The 15,299-nt window shown below is 39.1% G+C and overlaps 1 protein-coding gene across 3 annotated transcripts in view; it reads left to right on the top strand.

Moving 5' to 3' along the window:
• TMEM39A (transmembrane protein 39A) overlaps positions 1 to 15,299 on the top strand; it is a 43,688-nt gene that overhangs the window by 2,102 nt on the left and 26,287 nt on the right. For all 3 annotated transcript variants that reach the window (XM_066241316.1, XM_066241317.1, XM_066241315.1), the window contains exon 3: positions 14,105 to 14,327. In XM_066241316.1, coding sequence (XP_066097413.1) covers positions 14,105 to 14,327 — 223 coding nt within the window. The remainder of the gene's footprint in view (positions 1 to 14,104; positions 14,328 to 15,299) is intronic.

Here is a 15,299-nt window from a genome sequence, read left to right as displayed (position 1 = left end):
ATAATATGTAATATCCAGTGATCAGTGAGACTAACATAGAAGTCATGCTCTTCAGGTGTTTCTTTATGAAAATTTTTGTTTGCCATTGAAGTAGAAATACTGCCTTAAAAACTGAAAGCTCAGTGTTTCAGAAAACTTGGGGGACAGAAATTAGTGATATGGGGTCAACAAAGTGAAAGCAGTCCAATTCTAGCTTGTGCCTGCTAACCCAAATGCTAGTCATCACCGTTTTTGCTATTAAAAGAAGAGAGGAGTGAATTAAAGCACATGGCAAATGTGATTATTTAACTACTTACTAGTAGTTCCTTTTTGGAGGGCAAATGAAAATTGACAGTTTACATGAGATTCTAAGGGTCTTAAAAATTATTTTCTTCAAAAAATTGTTTGAAATTAATAGACTGTCCATTGTAACCTAAATATTTTAAGATTTATGTGGTGTTTTATAAGAGTAAAGAACTTACTGTTTTGTGGGGTTTTTTTGGTGACAGAGACAGAGAGAGGGATAGATAGGGACAGACAGACAGGAAGGGAGAAATGAGAAGCATCAGTTCTTCATTGTGACACCTTAGTTGTTCATTGATTGCTTTTCTCATATGTGCCTTGACTGAGGGGCTATAGTAGACTGAATCACCCCTTGCTCAAGCCAGCAACCTTGGGCTCAAGCCGGTGACCTCGGGGTTTTGAACCTGGGTCCTTCGTGTCCTGGTCCGATGCTCTATCCACTGTGCCACCGCCTGGTCAGGTGGTTATCTTTCTTTTTTTTAATGAAAACTTACCTGTGTTCCTAATTTCAAAAGATAGCATGAATTATTTCTGGTCTTATCTAGGATAACTCATTTCATCAGGAGTTTCAATCATGTAACAGTGGAAGGTGATGGCTTTTACCCGATCAAGTGCCAGCTATTTCAGATTCTTCCCTGAAAGAGTTTTCTCTTGCTTGGATTCTAATTTTCAAATTTAGTAATCAGTACTACTGCTGTCTTTTCAGGCCCTCCTGATGGATTTTTGCACTTCTGTCTTCCTACTCTATACTTCCTCTTTCTTTCTGACTTTTTAAAAAATTTTGTTTAGAAAATTAAATTTAACAGGGTGACATTGATCAGTAAGAGTTACCTGAAACATAGGTTTCAGTTAAACATTTCTGTAGCATTTGAACTGTTGATTATGTTGTAGACCCATCACCCAAAGTCATATCATTTTCCGTTACTATTTATTTGTCCATCTTTACTTCCTTCCTCCCACCCCCTCCCCCTGGTAACTTCACTTTTATCTATGTCCATGAGTCTCAATTTTATATCCCACCTATGTGTGAAGTCATATAGTTCTTAGCTTTTTCTGATTTACTTATTTCACTCAGTATAATGTTCTCGGGGTCCATCCATGTTATCATCAATGTCACTGTGTTATCATTTCTTACGGCTGAGAGTACTATTCCAGTGTATATGTGTACCACATCTTCTTTATCCAGTCCTCTGTTGAGGGGACACTTTGGTTGTTTTCATGTCTTGGCCATTCTGAATAATGCTGTGATGAACATGGTGCATGTGTCTTTACATACCAGTGTTTTCGAGTTTTTTGGATAGATACCCAATAGAGGGATTGCTGGATCATATGGTAGTTCTATTTTTTTTTTTTTTTTAACTTTTATTAACTTTTAGAGAGGAGAGAGAATGAGAGAGAGAGAGAGAGAGAGAGAAAGAGGGAGAAGGGGGAGGGAGGAGCAGGAAGCATCAATTCCCATATGTGCCTTGACCAGGCAAGCCCAGGGTTTTGAACCGGCAACCTCAGCATTCCAGGTCGATGCTTTATCCACTGCGCCACCACAGGTCAGGCGGTAGTTCTATTCTTAATTTTTTGAGGAACCAACCATACTTTCTTCCATAATGGTTGTACTAGTTTGCGTTGAAACCAGCAATGAATGAGAGTTTATCTCCACAACCTCTCCAGCGCTTATTATTAACTGTCTTGTTGATAATAGCCAATCTAACAGGTGTGAGGTAGTATCTCATTGTAGTTCTGATTGGCATTTCTAAAATAGCTAGCGAAGATGAGCATCTTTTCATATTATCTGTTGGCCATCTGTATGTCTTCTTGGGAGAAGTGTCTGTTCAGGTCCTCTCCCCATTTCTTAATTGAATTGTCTGCTTGTTTGTTGCTGAGCTTTGAGTTCTTTATATATTTTGGATATTAACTCCTTATTGGAGCTGTTTTTTGCGAGTATCATCTCCCATTTAGTTGGCTGCCTATTTGTTCTGTTGTCAGTTTCTTTTGCTGTGCAGAAACTTTTTAGTTTGATATAGTCCCATTAATTTATTTTTTCTTTACTTCCCTTGCCTTTGGGATCAAATTCATAAGTTGTTCTTTATGGTCAAGGTCCATGAATTTAGTACCTATGTTTTCTACTATGTAATTTATAGTTTCAGATCTTATATTTAGGTATTTGACCCATTTTGAATTAATTTTTGTGCAGGGGGACAAACTGTAGTCAAATTTCATTCTTTTGCATGTGGCTTTCCAATTTTCCCAGCACCACTTATTGAAGAGGCTTTCTTTTCTCCATTGTGTGTTTTGGCTTCTTTGTTGAAGATGATTTGTCCATATATATGTGGTGTTATTTCTGGGCTCTCAATTCTGTTCCATTGTTCTGAATGTCTGTTTTTCTGCCAATACCATGCTGTTTTAATTATTGTGGCTCTAGAGTATAATTTGAAGTCAGGTAGTGTGAGTCCTCTGACTTCATTCTTTTTTCACAGGATGGCTCTGGCTATTTGGGGTGTTTTATGGTTCCATACAAACTGGTAGTTTTTTATTCTATTTCTTTAAAAAATGCCATTGGGATTTTGATGGGACTTGCATTAAATTTGTATATTGCTTTGGGTAATATACCCAATCCACAAACTTGGAATATTTTTCCATTTCCTTGTGTCTTTTTCAATTTCTTTCAATAATGCTTTATATGTATAGTTTTCAGTGTGTAGGTCCTTCACGTCCTTTTTTTTAATGATTTTAATTTGTGTTTACATAGATTCAAGTGTCCCACTGAATAGATCTTCATCCCTCCTTATTCCCCCTGCCCCCCCATGCCCCTCCCCCCATGTCTTCTCCCCTTCCCTCCAGGGTTTACTGTCCTGTTCTCTATAATGCTGTGTTATGTATATATAATTTCATTAATCTCTTTCCCTTCTCTGATCCCATCCTCTCTTCTACTTTCCCTCTGACTGCTTTCCCTCTGGTCCCTTTGATCCGCCTCTGCCTCTGTTCCATTCCTAAGTTCACATTGTTCATTGGATTCTTCAAATGAGGGTCCTTCACATCCTTTATTAAGTTTATTCTTTGGTATTTTATTTTTTTGTGGTTGCAGTTGTAGAAGGAATTTTTTTTTTTAGTTCGCTTTCCAAAGTTTCATTGTTGGCGTATAGGAAAGCAATGGACTTTTGTATATTGATTCTGTGTCCTGCAACTTTACTGTATTAGTTTATTTTTTCAATAGTTTTTCAGTGGAGTCTTTGGGGTTTTCTGTATACAGGATCATGTTATCTGCAAAAAGTGATACCTTTACTTCTTTTTTCCTGATATGGATGCTTTTTATTTATTTCTCTTGCCTGATTGCTCTGGCTAAAACTTCTAGAACTATGTTGAATAAGAGTGGTGAGAGTAGGAAGCCTGATCTTGTTTCTAATTTTAGAGAAAAAACCTTAATTTTCTCACATTTAGTATGATATTAGCTGATGGTTTGTCATATATGGCCTTGATTATGTTGAGGTGCTTTCCTTCTATACCCATTTTATTGAGTGTTTTAAACATAAAGGGATGTTGTGTCTTATCGAATGCCTTTTCTGCATCTATTGATAGGGTCATATGGTTTTTATTCCTTGTTTTGTTTATGTGCTGTATTATGTTTATTGATTTCTGTATGTTGAACCATCCTTGTGCTCCTGGAATGAATCCCACTTGATCATGATGTATCATTTTTTTAATGTGTTGTATTCTATTTGCTAGTATTTTGTTTAGGATTTCTGCATCTGTATTTATTAGAGATAATGGTCTGTAGTTTTCTTTTTCTGTGTTGTCCTTGTCAGGTTTTGGTATCAGGTATGTTGGCCTCATAAAATGTGTTAGAGAGTATTGCTTCTTCTATTTTTTGGAAGACTTTGAGAAGGATAGGAACCAAATTTTTGAATGTTTGGTAGTATTCATTAGTGTAGCCATTGTCAGATATTAGTATGGCTACACCTGCTTTTGTTTGGGTGTTTTTTCCTTGGAAAATCATTTTCCAATTTTTTATTTTGAGTCTACTTTTGTCCTTGCAGCTTAGATATGTCTCTCTTTTTTAAATCTTTTATTTTTATTTATTCATTTTTAGAGAGGAGAGAGAGGGGGAGAGACAGAGAGGGAGAGAGAGGAGAGAGAGATACAGAGAGAGAGAAGGAGGAAGGAGCTGGAAGCATCAACTCCCATATGTGCCTTGACCAGGCAAGCCCAGGTTTTGAACCAGCGACCTCAGCATTTCCAGGTCGACACTTTATCCACTGTGCCACCACAGGTCAGGCTAGATGTGTCTCTTGAAGGCAGCATATGGTTGGGTTTTGCTTTTTGATTCAGTCTGCTACTCTCTGCCTCTTCATTGGTGAATTCAGTCCAATGAATTCACTTAGGGTAATTATTGACACTTGAGGATTTCCTATACCATTTTATGTTTTGTTTTCTGGTAGCTCTGTGTATCCTTTCATTCTTTTCTGTTTCTGTTTGTTGTTTGGTGGTATTCTATACTTCTTTCCCCTGCTTCTTTTTTTTATTCTGTATGTTTCAGTAGTGATTTTTTGGTGGGTGGTTACCATTAGGTTATTAATAGAAAAATTGTCATGTACAAGAGTCCTTTGTCATATGAGTGCTTCTCCACTAAATTCTCCTTTGCTACCGCAGATCTTTATCCTCTCCCGTTCTATGTTATTGTTGTCACAGATTATCCTTATCTTTGTTGTGACCTTGTTTGAACTTTTACCTGTAGTTTTGATTTGTTTTGTTCCTTGTATCTGGTTGTATAACCCCCTTGAGTCTTTCCTGAGGTGGTTTTCTAGTGATAAATTTCCTCAGCTATTTTATGTCTGCAAAAGTTTTTATCTCTCCTTCATATCTGAAGGGTAGCTTTGATGGACATAATATTCTTGGCCGGTAATTCCTCTCTTTCAGTACTTTAAAAGTTTGGGTCCACTGTTTTCTGGCTTGTACAGTTTGTGCTGAGAAGTCCAATGATAATCTAATGGGCCTTCCTTTATATGTTAGGTTCTTTTCCCTAGCTCCCTTGAGGATTCTTTCTCTATCATTGATTTTTGAGAGTTTTATTGCAATGTGCTCTGGGAAAGGTCTGTTTGGGTTAAGGTAACTTGGCATTCTGTTTGCTTCTTGGATTCAAGGCTGTAACTCTTTCCGTATCCTTGGGAAGTTCTCACCTATTATTTGTTTGAATAGGCTCTCCATTCCCTTCTCCCTCTCTTCTTCTTCTATACCTATTGTTCTTATATTGCTCTTTCTGATGGAGTCAGACAATTCTTGTAGAGCTCTCTCATTTCTTAAAATGTGTGTATCTTTCTTTTTCTTCTCTGTGGTATCTGTAGTTGCCTGTCTTTGATGTCCCTGGTCCTCTGTTCTATCTGGCCTGTTTTGTTAGCTAAACTTGCTACCTCAGTTTTCAATTCATGCATTGAGCTTTTCATCTCTGTTTTTAAAGTTTCAGTTTCCTTCGTGAAGTACTCATTTTGTTCATTAATTTGTTTTTTGAGCTCATTAAATTGCCTGTCATTTTTTTGCATCTCATTGAGTATTTTCAGAACTTCAATTTTGAATTCTCTGTCGTTTAACTCCCAAGGTTTCCATGTGATTGCAGTTAGTTTCTGGAGATAGTTTATTTTCTTTCTGAATTACTTGTTGGTTTGGTGTAGTTATGGTATTCGAGTTCTACTTCCTTGATGGCATTTAAGAGTGGTATTGTTAAGAACTCTAACAAAAAAACAACTAAAAACATGAAAACTAAAAATTGAAAAAAACAATGAAACATAAAAATTTTAAAAATAATGATAAGTGAAAAAAAAAAACAGAAAAAGCAGAAACCAAAAAAATCAAAATCAAAACACCCACAAAAAATAAGAATAAAAATATGAAAATGAAATTCAAAAGGTAAAAATGAAAAAAATAAAAAAGGAAAATAAAATTCAGTTTTGAGAGGTTACTGTTTTCTTCCAGTAGGTGTCGCTGTGTTATAAGTTTTAGCTCTGTAAAATTTCTGGGCTGACCTCTGCTGAGCGGTTGCTGTCAGCAGTGATGTAGGTCAGGTTGCAGTTGTGTTGGTGTGTGGGGCATGTTGTGAGGGCTTTACAGCTTTAGCAGTGATGCTCTCATGCCTCCAGGAGCTCCTCCTTGCATCTCAGCGGACCAGGGGACCAGACACAGAGCACTTCTGTTTTTCAGGGCAGAGAGTAGATCTGAAGAGTTTCCTGTGGGGTCTCTCTCGACCACTCTCCATACCTATGATGTGAGGGAGGCAGGATCTGGGAGGCTGGGGGGCTGCACTTTGGTTTTCTCTGTCTCTGTGCAGAATGCAGGTTGCGGGCCCACTGGCCATGACCTGTGCTCTGCCTTGGCTTTGGTTTAGTATCTCCCCCTTTGCCCCTCAATCTCACTGCTTCTCCTGGCACAAGGAGGCTCAGTCATTCCAGGCTTCCCTCTTCATATCCCCAAGAAAACCCAGACAGCTGGAGCCTCCTTACTCCCCATAGTTCCAACAGAGAAAAACCCAGTCACTCCAGCCTCTCTCTGCAGTGGACCACAAGTATTTTATCTTCGACCCCCTTTTCAGTCCTTCCCATCTTTAGTCCATTCAGTGCTCGTATCTTTAAGGCACGCCTGTGAGCCCAACTGGGGTCCCTTTGCTGCATTATAGTTGTTCAGTTTGTTGAAATTTCAGGGGAGAGATCAGGAATATCTCATGTCGTCATTACTTTGACCACATCCTTTTTTTTTTTTTTTTTAAGTGATATGAAGGGAGATAGATTCCCACATGCACCCTGACCAGGATCCACCTGGCAACCCCTGTCTGGGGTTGGTGCTTGACTCACCTGAGCTGTGTTTAGCACCTGATGTTGAGGCTTGACCCATCCGAGCTACCCTCAGCATCCAGGGTCCATGCTCAAACCAGTCAAGCCACTGGCTGCAGGAAGTGAAGAGGGAGAGAAGGGTGAGAAGGCTGAGGAAAGAAGCATATGGTTGCTTCTCTTTTGTGCCCTGAACGGGGAATCAAACCCAGGACATCCATATGCCTGGCTGATGCTCTATTTACTGAGCCAGCTGGCCAGGGTCTTTTCTGACTTTCCAACCCAGGTTCTACTCAGTCTTCAAAATCAGTTCTGGCCTAATCTGTGGTGGCACAGTGGATAAAGCGTCGACCTGGAAATGCTGAGGTCACCGGTTCGAAACCCTGGGCTTGCCTGGTCAAGGCACATATGGGAGTTGATGCTTCCAGCTCCTCCCCACCTTCTCTCTCTCTGTCTCTCCTCTCTCTCCCTCCCTCCCTCCCTCTCCTCTCTAAAAAGGAATAAATTAAAAAATTAAAAAAAAATCAGTTCTGATTTTGTTATTTCCTTGGGGGTGTCTCCCTGAAATTCCAGTTTGAAGGGATTTTTCCAGTCTCTGATTCTCATACTAATTTTATGTATGTATGCAGATTATTTTAAATTTATTTTAGAGTATTATTTTTTTACTCTGGATTTTCTCACTTTAAAAACAGTGATACTGTCTGCTTCATAGAATAATGTTTAAAATAAATGATAAATTGAAGTAACTTTTTAAAATTTTACTCTGAATTTTCCAAAATCAGTAACATGTATTATTATATATTTTCATAAATAAAGGGAAATTAAAAAGAAAGAATATATGAAAATACTTTTGAAGAAAGATACTATCTAAGATGGATATTGAGGTGAAGGATTTTCCCCCCCAAGGTTAAAATAGTAACATTTTTAAAAAATTTTTATAATTTTTTTATTTTGCAATTAAATTTAATGGGCTGACATTGATCAATAAGAGTATAAATGTTTCAAATAAACATTTCTATAATATTTTAACAGTTGATTGTGTTGTGTGCCCATCACCCAAAGTCAAATAATTTTCCATAACCATATATTTGGCCCTCTTTACTCCCCTCCTCCTCCCTGAGGTAGCCATTTTGCTTTTATCTATGTCCATGAGTCACAGTTTTATATCACACCTATGTATATGGAATATATATTTGTCCCTCTTTACTCCCTCCCCCTTGCCCTGAAAGATGTTTCTTATTTGAAGTACATGCCTTAATTTTGCTAATACTGTCAACTTAGTGATTCATTGCTTTCAAGTTGCAGTAGAAAATTGTAGCTATGCCCAGCTGGGATTCTCTATCTAAAAAAAAGTCTAGCTCTGCCTCTATGTTGACTCTAGTAGTTCTTTGTTCATTTTTTTCTGCTTAGGCTTTGAGGATTCTGGTTCTCAAATTGTCACACGGAATCCCTCAGTGTCTCAGGGGCTGCTGTCGGAGAGCTAGAGGATGGAAAGAGGCAGGCAGTCCCAACAGTTTAGGCTTCAGGTTTCCTAGTCCTCTCTTAATCAGACTAATGCCAGCTTTGTGTTTTAAGTATTGGGATACCATGTAAAATATATTTTGGGGAGGAAAATGAAGTATTCTGCTTTTAAAAAAGCTGAAAGCCACATTCCTGGATTATAGTTGTACTTAAAGTTTACGAGTAGAGTACTAGGAAGAACTAGGAATATTTGGAAATTACTTCTGCTTTCTGGTGGGTTTAGCTATATTCATGTATTTTCTCTTTTTTGTAACTCTTCTACTCTGGCTTTCAAGGTGTCAGCCATGGTTGCTTTGATCTTCCACTCTCCTTTAGTATACATTTCTCTAGCAATTAACTGGGGTGGTGAGGAGTAACACGGTTTTCAACAGATTAGAATAAAGTGAAAGATCATTGTTAATGTTTGAAAAGTCAGTTATTGAGTGATTATTTTGTGACATATTTACCTAAAGAGGTTATTTTGGGAGAAGATGGTTCCATATGTTTCCTAATGGGAAAGAAGCAGTCTAGAATATGTTACTATATAAGACCTTGGGGAGGGGTATAAAAATAGGGATAAAAACCAGTAGTAGCCTGACCAGGCGGTGGCGCAGTGGATAGAGCATCGGACTGGGATGCGGAGGATCCAGGTTTGAGACCCCAAGTTCGCCAGCTTGAGCGTGGACTCATCTGGTTTGAGCAAAAGCTAACCAGCTTGGACCCAAGGTCGCTGGCTCAAGCAAGGGGGTACGCAGTCTGCTGAAGGCCCATGGTCAAGGCACATATGAGAAAAACTAATGACTGATGCTTCTCATCTCTCTCTGTCCCTGTCTGTCTGTCTGTCTGTCCCTATCTATCCCTCTCTCTGTCTCTGTAAGAACAAACAAACTAAATAAATAAAAGCAAAAAAACAAAACAAAACAAAAAAAACCCCCAAAACCAGTGGTAGATGGTCTAATATGGTGTCAGGAAAGATGTATACAAAGAAAGACAGGGTCCATATAGGGAAAACCCTTCTAGAGTATCTTTAGAGTACTGAAGAGAGAAACAGGTAATTGCTTAAGTGTGATACAATTTGAGGTGATAGTTTTGATTCTGCAAGATAGGTCAGCTGAAGAGAGCATTTGCCCCTGTGTGGGAGGTGTTTGTGGCCTGATTGGTGGAGTTTAACTTGACAATGTCAAAGAGCTAGTTTGGGACACAGTCAAGATTGAAATCCATGGTTCTCTGTCCTGTTTTCCACCTGTGGGAAGCAGGGTATTGTTTTTGGGACAGCATGCTTAGATGATTGTTTTCTAAAGGAGGAAGATACAACTGATACACTGAGTTTCTGAGTTTCCCAAAGAGACCTTTCAGTTCAGGGAGAATCTTATTTGAGAAAAACTAAGAATGAGTTTTTCTTTGTTTTGTTCTTGCAGGTACTCTGACCAAATGATCACTGCTTTATCCTTTCTTATTCCTCTTTATTCCTTTGAAGCCTCCTTGCTTTGTTCATTTACTTAGCTAAATTCTGTTGCTTGCTTGCTCCATAAAACCAGTCTCAGACCTGCTATGTTAACTCTTTCTCTGCACACAAACTTTATATGCAAAGACAAAGCAGGTGTTCAGTGTAAACCACATTGGTTGCACAAATGCTTTAGGCACTGTGAGCCATTATTATTTAGTGAAACTTATATCAGTATGGAAACTGTTTACCAGTCAAGTTCCCAGATGCCAGCCGTACAAGCAGGCCTTCCTAAGGATGGCTGTGCTGAACACCAGCTTTCCTTTTGGGAATCTGAAATATTCTCATTGGTAGGCAGACATGCCTCCATGACCAGCCCCCAGTGAAAACTTTGGGTACTGAGTCTATAAAGAACCTTCCTTATAAACAGCACTTAACATGTATTGTCCGAAGTAGTTGGTGAGAATTAAGTGCATCCTGTATGACTCCACTGAGAAAGGACTCTTGGAACTTTGCACCTCGTTTTCTCAAGACTTTGCCCCATGTATCTTTTATTCTGCTGATTTTAATTTGTATCCTTTTGCTGCATAATGTTAGCTGTAAACATGCTGTGTCCTGTGAGTCCTAGCAGATCATCAAGCCTGGCCTTGGTCTTAGAGACCTGCAACACAGTTTAAAAGATAATACTCAGTGTTAACATTGAGAAGAGTTCTTTTAAAAGAATCTATTCCAACCTTTGTATTATAGGCGAGAAAACTGGGGCTCGGAGATATAGTTACTTTCGCAAAGACCACAGCCTGTTAGTGGAAAATCTGGGAGAGCTATTCCACATTATATCTCAAACATTTGTGTCACTTTGCTTTTCTTGAATCTATTTCTAAATCTTGTTACAGGAGTAATACTTTTTTTTTTTTTTTAAATAATACCTCGACAACTAATTGTCTGAGATGTACTGACTGAGTCTGTTTATGCTAGCTTTTGGCTTTTGGGGAAAAGGGTGGTTTAGAACTTTGATCATATCTCCTCTGGAGCTCTCAATTTATACCTTATTTCCACTTTCCCACCGATGCTTTTGGTCAATTTATTTGACCTTTGTCTGTTTTCTGGTTTGAAGTATAATAGCCATGGCATGTAGAATGTCACAAGTGTAGATCTTTTGTACTTTGATTTGACTTTGCTAACAGCCTTTTATTGACTTTGCTAACAGCAGAAGCACGTTAGTCATTACTTGGAAAAAATTCTGCAAGAACCATTTTAACCTTTAAATAATAAAAGATAGTTTAGCATACTTTACCCTTTCGTGTACTTTTAACTGAAGAGAAATTAGAATTTTTATTTTATTCTAGAGACTCTTAACCTTATAACTTCTCCTCAGAATTCTTTTTTTTTTAAATATATATATTCATTTTAGAGAGGAGAGGGAGAGACAGAGAGAGAGAAAGGGGGAGAAGCAAGAAGCATCAACTCCCATATGTGCCTTGACCAGGCAAGCCCAGGGTTTCGAACCGGCGACCTCAGCATTTCCAGGTCGACGCTTTATCCACTGTGCCACCACAGGTCAGGCCTCAGAATTCTTTATTTCCATGTCTTAAGATTAACTGGAGTGAGGGAATAGATTGGCTTCTGTCATCAATCCCCTCCATTAAAGTTCACCAACTTGTATGACTCCAGAGGGCACCTGGAGAAAATGTAAATGATATCTTTGGGAGTTGTGAAGTGCTGTGGCCCAGCTCCCAGGGCAGACCAGAAGGCTCTGGTGTCAATGATTGGTTTAGGGTTGAACAGGTAAGGTTGTGAAACCTACTGGTAGATCAAAACCGACTCCTTGATAAGCTTGTTCTATTAGAGTATACTCTGGGAATGAGAGGAAGACATTTTTATTATTTTTTCTGCTCCCCTCACTCCCCCATCCCTGTTCCTACCCTCTAGCTCCTCTGCATTTCTGCCATGGTATTCTTTTTCTTTTTTTTTTTTTTTTTGGCAGAGACAGAGTCAGAGAGAAGGATAGATAGGGACAGACAGACAAGAAGGGAGAGAGATGAGAAACATCAGTTCTTCATTGCAGTTCCCTAGTTGTTCATTGATTGATTTTTCATATGTGCCTTGACTGCGGGCCTTCAGCAGACCGAGGGACCCCTTGCTCGAGCCAGCGACCTTGGGTCCAACCTTTGCTCAAACCAGATGAGCCCGCACTCATCTGGTGACCTCGGGGTCTCGAACCTGGGTCCTCCACATCCCAGTCCGACGCTCTATCCACTGCGCAACCGCCTGGTCAGGCTGCCATGGTATTCTTAACTGATCAGAATGAGCAGAGTTCATATTCCCATGAGTCACATAAAGTACTGTGAATGTCACGAACTAATGCTAGAATTTTATATTTGGAACTTTTGAGAGTAGCATTGTAATGCTAATATTGTTCCTTCCCTAGACTCTTCTTTGAAAAATCCAACCCTCTTTTCTTTGTTCTGTAAACCAGTAGTAGATTTTTAGATCTCTATATCTGTTTCCAGGTATATATGTAATGGGAAATTTAATTATTTTAGATAGTTCAGCAATTTCTGACCTATAAAACAGCTTGGAAGGAAGAACAACAAGAAGATAGGGATTAAAACCTGTATATTATGATTCATGTTTTAAGAGATCACTCTTTCTTTTTCATAGCCATATTGGTCTGCTGACTTTTCAACCTAAAGGTATCTATTTGCAGTGAATTAGGAAAAGTATAGTTTTTGTCCTTAAGATTATGGTCTGATAGACAAGACATAGATGTATACAAAAAATGATAGTATGAAAAATGCAGTATGAAAGGTATGTGTTATGTGCCACTGAATTGACTGCATCTCCTGGTGAGCCTGTGAATTAGTGATGTCCACAGTGTCCTGTAGACTCGTCATACCTATGGCTTCTTTAAGGGAGTCAGTCCATATTGCATATGGTCTTTCTCTTTTCCTGCTGCCTTCTATTTTTCCGAGAATAAGGCATAGTTTAGGTGTAATGGTGGCACAGAGAAGAGATGAATTAGTTTTAATTGAGTAAAACAGAGTAAACTTCATAGAGGATAAGCTTGATCACTTTTAAAGTCTTGAAGGATTTTGTCAGTAAATGTGTATGTTGGGGGCTAAGGAAGGTGTTTTAGGAGATGAAGCTAGTTTGTTCAGCAGAAGGCCTCTCAGGACATACTAAATTTATTGATATTATCCTGTTGGCAGTGGACAGGCACTTAGAAGGGTAATTCAAGAGAGTAACACTTCAGAAAGATCTGAGTTTCACTTCAGAAAGATCTCTGAAGGAAGACTGGAGGATTTGGTGAAAGTAAGTTCAATTTATGGGGATTACTGCAGTAGTTTAGATGAAAAATAGTAACTGCTTATACTAAGGCAGTGGGGATTATAGAGGAGGGCACAGTTTAGAAAAAGGTTTACAGTGTGGAATATATAAGATTTAGTGGTTGGATATGGAGACGCAGAAGGAAAGTTCTAATCTGACTCCCAGGTTTCTGATTTGGGCAGCTAACTGGGTGGACCATGAACTAGGCAGTGGTCAGCAAACTCATTAGTCAACAGAGCCAAATACTGTATCAACAGTACAACGATTGAAATTTCTTTTGAAAGCCAAAATTTTTAAACTTAAACTATATAGGTAGGTACATTCCTTATTGAGGTAGTGCCCGCACATGGTATTTTGTGGAAGAGCCACACTCAAGGGGCCAAAGAGCTGCATGTGGCTCGCGAGCTGCATTTTGCTGACCAAGGAACTAGGATCAGGAGTGCAGGAGGAGGAACACAGAGATGTCCAGTAGACAGGTTGATAACATAGGTCTAAAGCTCAGCTGTGGGCTCTATGGAGAGAAGTCTTTGTTTTCAGCATGGAGGGAATAATGGAAGCCATGACGGCATATTAGATCACTGAGAGTATGTGTGTGGAGGGAGAAGACCAGAGCCAAAGATTCTAGGGTGGAGTATCGGAGAAGGCCAACAGGTAAAGGGTAGGTGGAGAGGGAAGCAGGGGCCCTTAACGCTGAGTGACACTGAAGGGTATCACTATTTAAGCTAACCCTGGTTTTCTCTTTCAGGAATGGTAGTGCTATTGGCCTTCCGGTCCCTCCTATCACAGCCTTAATCACCCCAGGTCCTGTTCGTCATTGCCAAATTCCTGATTTGCCTGTGGATGGGAGCCTGCTCTTTGAATTTCTCTTTTTCATCTACCTGCTGGTTGCTCTGTTCATTCAGTACATCAATATCTATAAAACAGTGTGGTGGTACCCTTACAATCATCCTGCTTCTTGTACTTCATTGGTAAGTCATAATTGGCCTTTAAGTTCTTTGTGTTACTTAGCCAAGAAACTAGTCAGGAAATCTTTGTGTAGAAATTATTTCTTTTAATAACTTTTTTCTTAATAAAATGCTTTTCTGTTAAACCACAGTTTATTTTCAGAAATAAAATGTAATAAGATTGTTAAATATAAAATAACTGGTTTTGGCCCATGACTGGAGGAAATAAAAATATAAGTGAAAATGCAGAGCCTGACCACTGGTGGCACAATGGATGAAACATCAACCTGGGATGCTGAGTCCCTGGTTTGAAATCCCACGGTTGCTGGCTTGAGGACTGGATCATTGACATGACCCAGGTCATTGGCTTGACCCCAAAGGTTGCTGGCTTGAAGCTCAAGGTCACTGACTTGAGCAAGGGGTTACTGGCTCGCCTTGAGAACCCCAGTCAAGGCATAAATGAGAAGCAATCAATGAACAACTCAAATGAGGCAACTACAAGTTGATGCTTCTCATCTCTCACCTCCCTGCCTCTCTCTCTTGCTCTCTCAAAAAAGCAGAAAACATTTAAATAGTTTATTATAATAATAGCATGGGTAGGTTTTGATATTAAGTTTTCACCATGTTATTTATATTTGTTGGAAATTTAAGGTGACGGTGTGATTAAATTCTAGGAACTCTATCACTTTAATGGCTGTACTAGGACAATGGAAGCTTCAATAACATAAACCTAAAATTTGTGTAATGCTTCAAACATAATAATCAGAGGAAGTTGTCCTAGTTGGTAGTAGCAGCATACTTCCCATGCGGTCAGTCAGAGAACCCAGGCTGATGCTGACCACCGTCTTCCGGTGTGTGGCCTTCAAGGTGGCTGTGATTCATCCCTGTCAGCCAGAAAGCAAAAAGAGCAAAGGGAAGTATAAAAGAGAGTTCCTGTGGACCAGGCTTATATCATTGCACATGTGTCCTGCAACGGAGGCTGGAAAAACATAGTTA

This window comes from Saccopteryx bilineata, chromosome 8 (assembly GCF_036850765.1).
Source record: "Saccopteryx bilineata isolate mSacBil1 chromosome 8, mSacBil1_pri_phased_curated, whole genome shotgun sequence".
NCBI lineage: Eukaryota > Metazoa > Chordata > Mammalia > Chiroptera > Emballonuridae > Saccopteryx > Saccopteryx bilineata.
The sequence above is the reverse complement of the archived record's forward strand: the minus strand, read 5'-3'. Positions and strand labels throughout refer to the sequence as shown.